General features: G+C 43.1%; 1 protein-coding gene across 1 annotated transcript in view; it reads left to right on the top strand.

Moving 5' to 3' along the window:
* The window catches only part of LOC135212680 (DNA fragmentation factor subunit alpha-like), a 22,991-nt gene extending 11,550 nt beyond the window's left edge, over positions 1-11,441 (top strand). The window contains exon 2 of the mRNA XM_064246345.1: positions 9,900-11,441. Coding sequence (XP_064102415.1) covers positions 9,903-10,454 — 552 coding nt within the window. The 5' untranslated portion in view covers positions 9,900-9,902 and the 3' untranslated portion in view covers positions 10,455-11,441. The remainder of the gene's footprint in view (positions 1-9,899) is intronic.
* The last annotated feature ends 4,616 nt before the right edge of the window (positions 11,442-16,057 follow it).

Below are 16,057 nucleotides of genomic sequence, written 5' to 3'. Positions count from 1 at the left end.
TCCTGTGGAAGAACGTCTCCTCTATGGGAGGAATCACACACCTAGATGGTTGATGAATGACTTACATGGACATGTGATGGGTCAAGTACATGGTCAAGCGATGAACCATGTATAGGGGCGAGTCAAGATACATAAATGTTCATGTTATGTAGAACAATCTACAAGTAAATATTAGGGAGAAGACCACCCTTGCCTTGTCTCTCGACCCATCACTCTGGAAGAAGCACGAAGAAAGTAGGACCTCGGTCGCGTACACAGTCATGGTGTGTAGAACGATCCAAGTGAAAATATCAGGGAGGTCACTCTTGCCTAGAAGTCTCTCATCACAACTCTGGATGATGAATGCCAAGAGTAGGACCTTCATCACATACACGGACGTGCAATGAATCATGAACACAGCCGCGATATGTAGAACAAACCAAGTGAGAATGTCAGGGAGAAGATCAATCTTTGCCTAGAAGTCTTTCAAACCCTGACTCTGGAAGACTAACGGCGAGAGTAGGAACTCCATCGCATACACGGATGTGTGACAAAACACATACATGGATGTGATATGTAGAACAATCCAAGTGAACGTCTGGGAGAAGATATTCTTTGCCTAGAAGTCTCTCAAACCCTGACTCTGGAAGACTAACGGCGAGAGTATGTATCTGAATGACCGACGAGTCCCTTGTTTGACCATCTGCTTTCCTCTTCTCTACAACCTTAAATGGAAGAGTGTCTTTCGAGTGGCCTCTGGCTTCAAGTAGGACACACTAGTCACTAGTGCAATCCAAGCCATTGTTTAGAGAAGGTCTTTCACAGAAAGATGCATTTTTCATATTTTATCCTGGGATTTTTTAGCATATAACGAGGACCCATTCAAGCTCTAGATTTGTTTTTTCTCCCTTAGGAAATTAACTGACATCTTTGGCATTGAAGAAGATAGACCCCTCTGTCCAGCTACAGCTTTAGGGTTTTGACCTTAACAGGATCATACTAAGATCACATCCTGACAGGGTTTATTTTTGAATGAACAAGAACTCTCTGCCTTCTTTTTAAGAGAAAGTCATGATTTTTTTCCTACTCTCTTCACCTGGTAATAAAGTGTCAAGATTTTTGCAGAGCCGGGAGAACAGTGTACCTAGAGCATCCACCACTCTCAGTTGGTGTTGTGGTTTTATCTGTGTAGGTGATGATGATGTCTGAATGTTTTTATTTTAGTGCTGTGCCTAGGGCAAGGGCGGGCACCTATCATGCTTTACTAGCCATTGAAGTACTACATACGGCACTTCCTTTGGTGCTAAGTTCCCACTAAGTAGGAGGCAACCTATGGCTATGCCGCCACGCCACTACAGGTCAAGATGAGCACCAACCAGAGGTAATATCCACCTGCAGTAGCTCTCTTTAACTGATGGGTAACGACAAGCATTGTTTTCAGCGCTAACAGTTTTTTCTAATACAAATTCATTACATACTTATTTTAATAGTTTGGATTACAATATGTCCATGTATCCCACCTCCTATCTGTGTGGGAATCTTCTATATAATTACTTTGTTAGTTATATAATAATGACATTTTTATAATAAAGTTCCTACACAATATACAAACCCTCAGTCTTTTATAATGGGAATATGTATGTTTACAGCCAAGCTGGAACATGGCTGTTAAAACTCTTGAACAAGGTGGTTAGGCAGTAACTACCACTGGTAGGTGGGGAGACCCACCTGTCCAGATGTAAACACTCTCTACTTTGCTTTCGACCATCTTCCGATGAGGACGTGTGTTTTGTGAGCTCTTCTACAGACTGCTGTTAATCTCAGTTTCCCTCTGGGATCCTTCTTTTATTGTTTTTAATATGTTTTGAATATGTTGTGTTTGATATTAATAAATAATATACAAACCCACTTTTTGTGATGGCCTTGGCAGCTGCCTTTCCCCTTTGTGTATTTAGGGGTAGGTGGCAATTGTGTATTTACATCCTTATAACTTACTCTTGCCCTTTGATAGTAATTACTTGACAGTATATTTATATATTAATGAATTTGACATTCATGCTTATGCTCTAGGAGAATTTACTGAGTGGAAACATCGAAGGTTCACCCTTTGTTTTTCTCTCCCAGTATTCTTCCTTCTCCTTTGCCCTCTTCACTCACTTTTCAGGTGAAGAAGGGAGGGTGTTATATGTGGTGGTGTTTGGAGTGCAGTGTCCTTTAGTATGAGAGGAGTGTCCTTTATTAATCATGTTTCTTTTTTTCTGCAGGCTACATTGAGCAGTAATAGATCATGGTAGTAGATGGTTGAATATCTCTTCATGGTGGTTATCCTAACCTTCAGGATTGTACCTGTGCATGATAATATGCTGTGGCATTAGCCCTTGAGTGTGTGTACAGTTTACCTGCTGTAAATCATTTTAAAATGCTGCTTTTATAATGGAGTTTTGTCACTGGCTGGAGGCCAGTCTTGGATGTAAGTGCGCTGAATGTCTTTGTCTTGAAGACAAAGTTCAAAATGGAGACAAATTGCTCGATTCTTGCCTCCATCCACAGAGGGGACTGGATGGTCTCCATAGACATGCTAGATGCATACTTCCATGTTCCCATTCATACGGACTCGAGGAAGTACCTGAAATTTATTTTGAAAGATCAAATCTTTCGGTTTCAGGTCCTATGCTTCGGTCTATCTATGTCTCCCCACCTACTGGTCGGCAGTTGTGACCTAACCACCTTGTTCAAGGGTTTTAATGATTGTGTTTCAGCTTTGCTGTAAGCAAATTCCTAATGTAAAGGACCTCAGGTGTGTATAGTTAGAAAAAATACAATTTACTTTCAAAAATGTTTATTCTTTATATACTTATGAAGTAATTACTGAATCGGAGCCCACCCTTCTCCCCACTGATGGACTCAAGACATGAACAGAATGAGGTTATCTGCTAAAGTTGTTCCTATTATTCTCACTAGTGAGCAGAACTAGTCGCCTACACAGATGTTTGAAGTGTTACCTGCGAATTTCATACAATGAACTTACCTGTCAGATATATACATAGCTAAGACTCCGTCGTCCCCGACAGAAATTCAAATTTCGCGCCAACTCGCTACGGTAGGTCAGGTGATCTACCTGCCTGCCCTGGGTCTGGCCAGGACTAGGAACCATTCCCGTTTTCTATCATATTTTCTCTGTCGCCGGTGGTATCAACATTGTTGTTACTACCTCCTGACTGGAATTCGCTTTTCAAGACTTTATTGATCATCTTTATTGGATTTCTTGGTGACGTACTGGATCGTTGTTTTGGCATTCGCTACTGTGGACTGGATTTGGACTTGCTTTTGATTTTTCTAATAGAATGTCTGATTCAAGTGTTAGTGTGAGAGTGTGTGTGAATGTAGGCTGCAAGGTGAGGATACCGAAGGCTTCGGTTGATCCTCACACTGTATGTCGTAAATGTAGGGGGTTTGACTGTTCTTTGGCTAACACCTGTATTGAGTGTGAAAAGTTGGATGCTAATGAATGGAAGACTCTAACTTCTTACTTGAAGAAGTTAGAGAGGGATAGGATTAGACGGGCTGCACAAAAGAGTGTGAGTACAAGGCCTATTGAGCCTTTTTCTGAGTCTAACTCTCCTTTTGTTAATGAATATGATTCTCCCTATGTATCTGAATCCTCACAGGCTTTGCATTCGGATTCGGCTCTGAAATCGCCAATCTGAAGGCTACTCTTCGTTAAAATGAAGACAAAGATGGCGGCCATGCAAGGTAAGGCTAGTGATTGTGATTTACAAAGTGAAGTGAGTGTTCCCAGTGTTGTGGAGGGGGCGTCTGACCGTCCCTGCGATGCTCCAGGCCTAGACCTCTTCCAAACTCACATACCCAGAGGAGTAGGAAAGTCGAAAGTCGTACGGAGGTTGTGGGGAATCCCCAACGGTCAGGCGTCCTTCAGCAGGTTCTGTTTCGTTACAGTCTGCTCAGGACCGCTCAAATAGAAGCGTCCTACGAGATTGTTTCTCGTCGTCCGGTTCTCCTTCACCTAAACGAGGGTGGAAGGACTCGGATCTTTCTAGGCCGACTGAAAAGGCATTGGAAAGAGCGCGCGTTCGACTCGAGCCCGGAACGCTTCCTCGGAGGAAAGCTCCTTCTTCTACTCAAGAAGGCTAGGCTAAGCTGGTTTCGGACGCCTCCTAGAGACTGTATTTGAGGATTGCACTCCTTCGAGTTCTCCTGCTTCTTCTATTGAAGAGGACGCTGGGGTGGCTTCCAAGAGGATTTTGCTTGCAGTTCAAGAGCAGATTGCCTCTTTGGTTGGAGTTCTTTCGAGGGATCCCCCTCGCAAGAAGGACGCTAGACTCCTAATAAGAGAGTCTCGTCTTCTTTCAACCAGCCAAACGGAAGCGTCCGCCAGAACATGGACGTCTTCCAGGCGCGAAGAGTCGTTACAAACGTCAGGATCTATCCGAGCGAGTTGCTCTAGATCAGGATACGCTCAGGCCTGAGGCGCCAGCCAGGCGCGAGGCGCCAGTTAGGCGTGAGGATTCAGCCAAGCGCGAGGATTCAGCCAAGCGCGAGGCACCAGCCAGGCGCGAGGAGTTGCGTGAGGCACCAGACAAGCGCGAGACGTCAGCCAGGCGCGAGATGCCAGCCAGGCTACACGCTCCAGCCAAGCGTGAAGCGCCAGCCCAAGCCGCGACGGCGCAAGACAAGCGCGAGGCGCCAGCAAGCGCGAGGCGCCAGACAAGCGCGAGGCGCCAGACAAGCGCGAGGCGCCAGCCAAGCGCGAGGAGCTGTTCAGGCGCGAGAAGTCAAGCAGACGCGAGACTTCTTTTAGACGTGAGAGAGAGTCGGTTCACTCTATGAGCCCCTCTCCTAGTAGAAGTTTGTCACAAGTAGAGAGAGAACGGGAGGAAGATCCTCTCGTTTTTCAGGCCGATTCTCCACAAGGTGTAGAAGGAGATTCGGAAGAAGAGGGTGACGGTAGAGAAGGAGTCTCGAACTATAAAGTTCTGACTGACCTTCTTCTACGAGAATACGGAGATTCTTTAACTCCTGCCGCTCCTCCTTCGCCTCGATCTCTGTTTTCGAGTGCGATTGTTGGCCTAAGTCTTCGTCGGCCGCTTTCCTTGAAGATGAGACCTACGATCTCTTATGAAAGAGAGCGCTTCAGTCCTTAGACAAATGGATGTTGTCTAAGAAGGATCTGGGCAGGACCACCTTCTGTCAAGGAGACACGCTTTGAATGGAGCTCGCGTGTCTTGGGCGATTTCGGAGACGGATCATCTCCTCAAGGGACTCTTCCATATTTTGGAAGTGTTTAATTTCCTAGACTGGTCCCTTGGGGTGATGTCTAAGAAAGCTCATGACTCGGATGGTCTTGACCCAGAAGTCATTCTGAGTATTCTTGCTTGTATTGACAAGGCGGTACAAGACGGATCGGGAGAAATATCCTCTCTCTTCGGAGCAGTACTCCTTAAGAAGAGGAGTATTTTTAGTTCATTCCTAACCAAGGCGGTTTCTCCCTCACAAAGAAGCAGCCCTGGTTTTCGCTCCCATGTCTGACTTCCTGTTTCCTTCTCAGTTAGTGAAGGACATTTCTCGATCACTGACTGAGAAGGCGACTCAGGATCTTCTCCTGCAAACTGCAAGGAAGAAGAGACCTCTTGTTTTCTGTTGACAAGAAAAGGACCGACTTCTACGGTTCAGCCCTTTCGTGGAGGGCCTCTCTCCAGAGCTACCTCTAAGAGAAGAGGTCTTGAGAGGAGAGGTAAGGCTCCTTCCCGTCCCTTTAAGAAAGGGAAGTGAGACAGACAGCCTCCAAACACCAGTGGGGGCCAGGCTTCTCGAATTTGCAGACGCCTGGTCACTCATAAACTCAGACGCCTCTTCCATGTCCATAATCAGGAAAGGGATATCTATCCCCTTCCAAGACAGTCCTCCATTAACGACCATTCCGCGGGAACTGTCAGCCAGATACAGGGACCCTGTACTGAGGGATACTCTTCGTCTGATGGTGAATCAAATGTGGGACAAAAGAGCTATAGAACTGGTTCTAGAGCAAACTCTCCGGGGTTTTACAATCGGCTTTTCCTGGTTGCGAAAGCCTCGGGGGGCTGGAGACCAGTTCTAGATGTCAGCGCTCTGAACAAGTTCGTTCGAAAGGAGAAGTTCTCTATGGAGACTTCGGCCTCAGTCCTTGCGGCGTTACGTCAAGGAGATTGGATGGTGTCGCTGGATCTCCAGGACGCCTATTTTCACTGTCCCGATTTCACCCATCGTCGAAGAAGTACCTCCGTTTCATGACGGGGGGAAGGATCTTTCAGTTCAGGGCCTTGTGTTTCGGCCTATCCACAGCTCCTCAGGTCTTCACAAGCCTGATGAAGAATGTGGCGAGGTTTCTTCACCTCAAAGGCGTCAACATCTCTCTATATTTGGACGATTGGCTCATAAGGGCCAGAACAGAGAGACAGTGTTTGGAGGACCTTTCTTTTGACTGGCCCTAGACCTGATAAAGGCGTTGGGACTACTCGTGAACCTCGAGAAGTCACAGCTGATTCCCAGACAGAACTTGGTCTATCTGGGGATTCAGATGGATTCTCGGGGTTTTCGAGTATTTCCTTCGCAAGAGAGAATCGTGAGAGGCTTGGAAAAAGTCTCTCTCTTCTTAGGGAAAGAACGAACTTCGGCGAGGGAATGGTTAAGTCTACTAGGCACCCTTTCCTCGCTCGAACAGTTCTTCCTCTAGGAAGACTACATCTTCGCCCTCTTCAGTTTTTCTAAGGAGATCTTGGAACTGGAAGACGGGGACTTCTCTCCGACAGTTTTTTCTCGTTCCAATGGAGATGAAACCACAACCTGCAATGGTGGTTGTCCCCTCTAAAAGAGAACAAGGGAATTTCTCTGGAAGTTCCGAACCCAAGCCGAGTGTTGTATTCCGACGCATCGGAGAAGGGTTGGGGAGCAACACTAGGACCGAGAGAAGTGTCAGGCACCTGGAAGGCAGCACAGGTGTCCTGGCACATAAATTGCAAAGAACTTCTAGCAGTTCACTTAGCGCTAAAGTTCTTCGAACCCTTTGTGACGAACAGTGTGGTCCAAGTGAATGTGGACAACACTACAGCCCTGTCCTACATTCGGAAGCAAGGAGGAACACACTCAGTGTCGCTTTACGAGATAGCAAGAGATCTGCTAATTTGGGCCTCACAAAGAAACATCGCCCTCCTGACAAGATTTGTTCAGGGGGCGAGAAATATCAGGACAGACAGGCTGAGCAGGAGAAGCCAGGTCCTTCACACAGAATGGACTCTTCATTCAGAGGTGTGTCAGAGTCTTTGGGATCTTTGGGGCACTCCTCACGTAGATCTGTTCGCCACATTCCTTTCCAAAAGGCTGGAAGTCTTTTGTTCAGTGGTGGAAGACCCAAGAGCTCTCGTGGTCGACGCCTTCCTGCTGGACTGGTCTCATGTGGACGTGTACGCTTTCCCCCCTTTCAAAAATCCTGGGACAAGTGTTGAGAAAGTTCGTAGCGTCCAACGGGACAAGGATGACCCTGATAGCCCCGTTTTGGCCAGCACAAGATTGGTTTGCAGAGGTGCTGGAGTGGACAGTAGACTTCCCAAGATCCCTTCCAAAAAGGATGGATCTTCTCAGACAGCCACACTTCGAGAGGTTTCATCAAAACCTCCCCGCTCTCGCTCTGACTGCCTTTCGACTATCGAAAGACTTGTCAGAGCGAGGGGGTTTTCTCGCGAAGCTGCAAGCGCTATCGCTAGAGCCCGCAGAGCTTCCACTAGACGAGTCTATCAGTCGAAGTGGGAGGTATTCAGAAGGTGGTGTAAGTCTAAGAAGTTGTCCTCCTCCAGTACCTCTATAACCGAAATCGCCGATTTCCTTTTGTTCTTGAGAGAGGTCTCTCATTTGTCTGTATCGACAATCAAAGGATACAGGAGCATGCTGTCGGCAGTATTTAGAAACAGAGGCCTAGACATTGCTGAGAATAAAGATCTGCACGACTTGGTTAGATCGTTTGAAACGACAAAATCGAAGGAACTAACTCCACCCAGCTGGAACCTGGACGTAGTTCTCAAGTTCCTTTCGTCTGACAGATTTGAGGCCTCCCCACGTAGCTTCGTTCAGGGATATAACAAGAAAATGCTTGTTTCTCCTATCTTTGGCCGACAGCCAAAGAGTTGGCGAACTTCATGCCCTAGAAGATGAAGTCGGCTTTAACAAAGACTCGGCCTTTTGCTCGTTTAGAACTCTTTTTCTAGCGAAGAATGAAAATCCATCGAATCCCTGGCCCAAGAGATTCGAGATCAAAGGCTTATCGAGTCTAGTAGGGAGAGAAACAGAGAGGTCTCTTTGCCCGGTAAGAGCCTTGAAGTTCTTCTTACAAAGAAAGAAACAAACAAATGGGAGGCTCTAGACAAAGTCTTTGTGTTCGATTAAGGACCCCACAAGAATCATGTCTAAGAACGCATTAGCTTTCTTCATTAGGAGCGTCATTACGGATGCTCACAAGTTCTGTCCTGACGACTTTTTTCCGCTTTTAAGAGTAAAAGCCCATGAAGTTAGAGCAGTGGCGACGTCTCTCTCTTTTCAGAAGAATATGTCATTAAAGAAAATCATTGACACGACATATTGGAGGTGCAATTTAGTTTTTGCATCTCACTATCTTAAAGACGTTCGCGTGACCTACGAGAAATGTTTTTCTCTGGGACCATTTGTATCGGCGGATACAATACTGGGTACGGGAGCAAACACCAATCCTTAAATTTGTACATACCTTCTACTAGATATGTTCTAGATTCCTGCTGACAAAGAGGGCTTGGTGCTGCACTGGCGGCCAGTCACTGTTGTTCAGTAAGGAACTCTTGTGATATCTTTTAGGGGAGTATTAAAATTTTTTTTGAGAATTTTTGTATAAATGAGTTTTTCGTTTCGAGTTATGGGTTGTTTGTTATGAGTTCGGGGATAACTCAGAGCAATTCTATATACTAACATGGTGGTTAGGATCAGGTGGTCGGGATTGGTTATGCTCCTTCACAAGGTGTGTTGTCATAGAAGTGGTCCAGTACCCATTGACAAAGTCCTTTTAGGCTCTGCCGAGTAAGCGGTTCTTATACCCATCGACAGACCCACAAGAACTCTAGCCATAGATCTAATATCTCGCTAAAGTCTTGAGGTGATGCAGACTACCGGGCTACAGCCACGAAGTCTACCACCTATCAGGTAGGAACCAAGGTTTTTTCTTTTATACCTACAACATATGTTGTTTACCTGTCTATTCCATATTAGCTGTCTCTGACCCTCCACCAAAGGGTGCCAATCAGCTATGTATATATCTGACAGGTAAGTTCATTGTATGAAAATGATATTGTTATAATACAATAAAGTTTCATACATACTTACCTGGCAGATATATACGATTAATGGCCCACCCAGCCTCCCCGCAGGAGACAGGTGGAAGAGAGAAAATATGATAGAAAACGGGAATGGTTCCTAGTCCTGCCGCCCAGGGCAGGCAGGTAGATCACCTTACCTACCGGTAGCGAGTGGCGCGAAATTTGAATTTCTGTCGGGGACGACGGAGTCTTAGCTATGTATATATCTGCCAGGTAAGTATGTATGAAACTTTATTGTATTATAACAATATCATTTTTTAATTCAAGCTGCCGTAGAAGTGGAACCAATAGCTATGTAGATTAGTACTTGGTAAGTATATATAAAACTTTATTTTCTAATAAAAATGTGTTTTCATGTAACAAAACCATGGAAATCATTTTGATCTCTTAAGCTAAGGTTTCAGATTAGTAAACATCCCATTCAGGTTAAACGCTTCTTGTGCATATAACATGCATGGCTTGTACATTGCACTTCTTTATCAAAACCACATTGACACTATATTTACTATTAATAACTCTGTATTTCCATAGATTATGAAGAAACCAGTCCGAGTCTGGTCTCAAGATAGGAGAGAACGTCATGGAATAGTTGCTGGCACTTTAGAAGAAGTAAAAACCAAGGGAGCTACAAAATTGAACTATTCTGATCCCTCTTCTCTCACCGTTGTTCTAGAAGAAGATGGGACTCATGTTGATGATGCTTATTGGGAGACTTTAACCCCTGATACAAGACTTATTGTACTACGCCCTGATGAAGTTTGGAAGCCGTCTCCCTTACCTGTACCTAGTAATGTATTTTTTATTGGCGATGAAACAGATAGTTCCTCTGAAGGTCAACAGAGAGCTTTAAACCTTTTTGCTGCACTGCAGCAAAATCCAGCATCTGTAGCCTTGCTCAGTCTTTCTGATCTTGAAGTTCTCAAGGATGCAAATTTAAGTGCACCTGAGTTTTCTAAACTCAGTGCACAATCCTCAGTGGAGTTGCAGGAGCTATGCATTGAGTTTTATGTGAAGAAGAAGAAAGAAGCAGAAGCTCTTGAGTTAGTTGATCTTTTGAAGGAAAACCTCATGGGTGATAAAAGTTAAGTTCTGTAGCATTATGACAGTTTCCAGTCACTGCCAGTTAAAATCATAATATACGGTATACTTGTACTGCCAAGTCACATTTTGACCAACTGCCATCATATTTCTCCAAATGCTTGGATCTTTTGTAGATCCAATGGACCAATACCAAGCCATATTTTAGCTTTTAGAATTCTGAGTACTAGTACTATGCGTATGATTGCCAATGGTAGATAACTTGAGGTGTTTAGTAATGCTTAATACAGCTGTATATTTACCACTCTTGCACTTGTCATTAGCAACTTTTGTACATTTCTGTGTATTTCTCTCAAGGTGGATCAGGTGAAAATGTATGCATGTGGTTTACTTGTCATGCATTTTAATATTATTGCTCAGTACACAGTCAGATTTTGCCATTGCACATTATCATGACATTTGCATTTAGTATCTAATTATCTAAGGTGGATGTTTTAAAAAGGATCCTTGGAAAACATCTCGAGTTGAAACTTATAGCAATGGAAGAGATAATGTGCTGTGTAAGATCGCTTGTGGGTTCCTCAGCAGTGCTTTTGCATGCATAGTTTATTTTTGGGAACTGTAGCACATCTTGGTTATTCAGCACAGCAGATATGTAGATAATTTCCATTGGATTAATTTTTAGATGTTTGTCAAGATAAAAGTAAATATACACAATATTTATTACCTTATGGTATATCTATACATTAACCAGGTTGACTGAATTATTTTATAAAAGTATACAATTAAGCCTTAGGCTGTGTTTATACAGGCAGTGATTTGGCATGTGCAGGAGCAGGTTTATGCTTATGGTGTGAGAATCACAGGTTGTTCACACAGACATTGTAGGCTAACCAAAGCAGAAGCTTGTTAGTGTGTAGCCTTCATTTGTATGGCATCACCTTTTTATGTACTCTGTGATGGTATTTATATTTTATTGTATTTTTATAATTTCTGCAATATTTTGTTCTTAAATCTAGTACATATATACCTACAGTTTTCCTTTAATTTTCCAACTTTTAAAGTTAAAGAACTTGGCTAATTGTTTAATATCTACATATGAATTCCTAAATTGGATATATCTAATACAGTAATTGAATATTTTCATGTGGGTATATTATGGCCAGTGCTATGGATGATTTTTATCCATGTCCGTATTTTTTAAAGAAAGCCCTTATGGTTATGTTAAAAAAGTCATTCTGAAACATTTCTTATGACTAATCTTTTAAGTATTATGCACGTACACTTTATCTTGACTTTTCTTATCGTATAACCTACTGCATAGCAGTTCATGGCTAGTAGTGTAACTTATCAGACTAATTAGATTTATTATAAATGCACATGATGTGATCTCTGACTCTGCTTATGCCACAGATTTCATATTTCAGCATCCCTATTGATGTTTAACCTAGTGTATTAAAAGTCAAGCAACCTTGTATATAGAAGCCATTTTACATGTAAAATTGTTCACAGTTGTATTAAAATTTTGTTTGTAAGGGAATACCAATCAACCATTATCTTTTCTGTAGGAGTGTTCTGTTCTTCAGCTGGAACTGGAATGAGTCATTGAAACTTTGTAACAAGCTAATTGACTGGTGGTAGATGAGTTAGTGGGGAGAAGCCTCCACTCTCCCTGTCATGAGGTAAACTTTTTTTTTTTTTTTCAATGCTCTTGACTACTAAATATTATATTTTTTTTAAGCATAATGTTTGTGTATTTTCTTTAATGTGGATTTGAGCAAGAAAAATTAACAACGAAGGGTGTGGAGGTTGTAATCTGGTCTTTGGTTGCTTTATGCCTTTTGGTAGTGTTACCAGTTTTGTTGTTCTGCATTGGTGTTAGGAGTGTGTTGGCTGGTCTCTTTTGCAGTGTAGTGGAACAGCAGCAGCAAAGTAAAGGCAAAAGATTTCTTTGAAGAAGATTACTTTGTGTTTAATACTGCTGAATCTTTTGGGTAGGCAACCAGCTCATGCCCTCCAACAGTGCCAGGCTGGGTTCGTGTACTACGTTGTCAAGTTCAGGGAGTACGCCTCTGATGCTGCTCCTGAGGAGAGTATGATTTTGAGATGGGGTAAGTTAAAGAAATGCAAGACAATTTTTTTTTCCTCCTCTTCCTTGTCCTCGGGGAAATTAAAGACAAGTAGGTCTCAAAAGCTTTCTTACAAGAAGTTGTGGATAGGAGTTCAGTTGAGTGCCTTTCTTCTGATGGTTGATAGCAGCATTCACGCACCTGCAGGTGACACACATTTGATGAGGGTAGGGGGACACAGGGTACTCTGATTGTGACCATGAACCGCTGTCTGTTTACTTCTGAGACACATGGGCTGTATTGAACCCTTTCCTTGTTCATACTTTTGTCAAGGTACACAGAGAAGAGTCAGCAGCAGTACTTTTACATTTGGTGAGTGCATGATAACACAGCAACAGGTCACTGCTGTCTAATACTTGTGGGTGTTGTGTAGGTCTGTTAGTGCATGATGGTGCAACCCTCTGATGGTGTTTGGTTTGTCCAGAACTCGTGATGTACATGTACATGATCCCTGGGTTGTACACATGCAACATAGGGTTCACATGTGGAAGGTTGCTGCATTAAAGTACAGTCAGTCCCCAGTTATTGGTAGGGAGTTCCATTCCAATGGCTTGATGATAAGCAAAAATTACAGATAACCAAAAACCAGTTAACGGTGCCTCTTTTAGGTATGTATTGGCGCCAATAGTACACTATATCAGTGCCGATGACGGAAAATTGGCTGCCAATAACCGGGGACTGCCTATACCAATAAGTATTGTAGGGATTGCAGACTAAAGATTTTCATGGTTCATCCAGACTCCCAATGTGTATATGCATGATAGCAAATTTGATGCTCATCTGTAGCTTCTAGTTCAATGTCAATGGATCATATAAAAGTCTGCCGGACTGTAGACCACAGTTGTTACTGGTTACAAGTCAGTGAGAGTGCAGCGTGTTGATAATAGTCAAACGCGTTGTGTGACTGTCCAGAATATAAGCAGCAGCAATTATCAAAATTTGGAAATAAATCTAAGAGAAATTTATCAGAATCTTTTACATTTTCAGTAATTCTGATTTTAATGTTCATAAGAAAGTGTAGTTTAATAAATAAAATATAATAATAAGTAAATACTAATAAAAATACGAAAACTCTTTGGGCGTTTAAGGAATTTTAAAACAAATATATAAAAAAAGGTTATGTAACATTCTGAACTGGGGCGTGTCCTATCATCATAGGATGTCTCCTCCGGTGAGTAGCATACTGATCCCCATAGCAGCTCAGTAGCGTGATCAGTATGGTTTTGGCCTGCCACCTCAGTGTCCGCGAGCTCGATTCTCGGGCATTCCAGTGGGATGTGAGCGATGTTTATTTCTGGTGATAGAAGTTTTTTTTTTTTTTTTTTTCTCATCACGTAAAGCCGTCGGTCCCATTGCTGAATAACCACTGGTTCCATGCAACATAAAAACAATACAAACAAACAAACAAACAAACAAACATACAAACATACTGATCCCTCCTCCGATGAGTAGCATCCTGATCATATGTCATCATAAAGGATCACCTCATACGACGTCTCCACTGTTGGAGAGGCACGTTTTCCTGGATAGCTCAAGGACTTCACCCTTGTCTACAGCTCAATAACTTTGACAATACACAAGTTGACAGTAGGATATTTAGAATGTATCTGTGTTGAGCATTTTGTCATAGGACATCCCCTTGGGTTAACCTCTTACCTCTTCTGTCATTTAGAGAAGACCTTTTCTTTCCCTTTTCTCCTTCATTCCTGCAGGCAGCTTGAATAGACGCATCATACGCTTGAGAAGGTTGATGCAGGTGAGCATTGCAGCCATACTGTTACCGCACTGTTCATGTTCCATGCAACATGGAAATCTGCTTCTCAGTAGCTAACTTCTCTCTCCACCAAGGGGAGTGAGGAGTGGTGGCACCCATTTCTTGTGGCTGACATGGTTTGTTGCCTGAAGAGATATAGTTCTTTTGGACTTCCATGAATACAGTGAATCTGGTCATGTTTCATTGTATTTGAACCCAGTGGACTGAGCATTAGATATCCAAATATTAACATCTCAAAGGCTTAGGTCATCTTTAGCAATCTCATTTCCAAAAAGAATGTTCAGGTGTGCCGAAACCCCAGTTGATTCAGGATTCTCATACCTCCCTCCAAGTATAATTCTATTCTATTGTTATGACCGAAGCTTTGTTCGTGTATGAAAAAAATGACAAATTTTTAATCAATTTGTATTTTTCATAGCTAACAAACTGGAGGTCTTAACATTGACTGGCCACCTCTAGCTGCCCCTCTTACATTTCATCCTGGGTTGGAAGAAAGACGGGTACGTTCCTGGCTTCAGTGCACTCGCTCGACGTGCTTCCACCTCAACCACGCATCGGATGCCGGATGCCACAGATTCCTTGCATTTACAATCTTTGATTATTTTTAACTGTTTTCTTGGTGGCACCAGAAGATTTATCATATTGTTAAGACCTCAGGTTTGTTTGCTATGAAAAATACAAATTGATTAAAACTTGTCATTTTTAGTATGTACGTATGTATATGTGAAAACATGAGTAAATATTGTGCGAGTGTGTTCCAGTATGAGAGCATATGCCTTTGGGCAGTTTTTAATTTCATTTTCACTCGTCGCCAAACCAAATTACCATTTTCACTCATCGCCAAACTGAATGACCTATTTGGTCCCAGTGCTTGGCCTCTGGCCTAAGCATGGTATTTTATTCAAATCTTTTGGGCTAGCCCTATGAGAGCTGTTATTTATCTCGGTGGTCTGGTTAAACTATTTTAATAATGTGAAGTCAATGAGGAATAATTCTAAAGATATTGGTACTGCTAGGTTCAGTTTGTGTTCATGATCCACCAGGACAGACTGAAGATTCACCCTGTTTTTCAGGAGAGGATCCATCTCTTGCTTTGGGAAATCTCAGGCTTTGAGGGTTGTTCTCCAAAGAACCCCTTGAGGTAGAATTGGATCTTTTGGCTCACTGCTAGTGTAATGATGTTGGGGTAGCATTCACTGACCCCCTGTGGAGCCCATCTCGTCAATATGGTTTAGGGTTCCCTCAGGAGACTTAACTGTTGTGCCTATTGCTGTGGTAGTTGTATGCTTGTGGTGTTTTGGATCAGGTTAACTCTGATCTGCTGCTAGGAAGGCTCCCTGCTGTCCAGCAGGTTGAGCAAGCTACGTTCCTATGGTTGACACACTAGAGGAAGCTTGACATGCCAAAAGGTTCACAGACTACTTTTGTCTGCATTTTCCCGGCAAGTTTGACTGAGAGTAGTCCCTCAACATGTAGATAGATCTTGGGTTTCTCTGTACACTTCCTGAAGAGTAAAGTTTAGGCAGCTGCAGAGAAGAGGCATTCTGATAGTCAGGGCACCATGATCTGCTATGTATAGTCACCTTCCAGTCCCCTGGAACAATTTAGGGTACTATGGCCAAGCCTTGGGTGTATGGCATACAGTTTTCCCTTCAGTGAAACAGATGGAATCCAGATTTCATCCTCTGCAAAGGGTACATATGAGTCTTCCCAGCTCTTAAACCTCCTCATCCAGCTCCAACTATGAA

The sequence above is a fragment of the Macrobrachium nipponense genome, chromosome 41 (genome assembly GCF_015104395.2).
Source record: "Macrobrachium nipponense isolate FS-2020 chromosome 41, ASM1510439v2, whole genome shotgun sequence".
In the NCBI taxonomy this organism is placed as follows: Eukaryota; Metazoa; Arthropoda; class Malacostraca; order Decapoda; family Palaemonidae; genus Macrobrachium; species Macrobrachium nipponense.
Note: the sequence above shows the minus strand (reverse complement) of the source record. Positions and strands in the feature narration are given on the sequence as shown.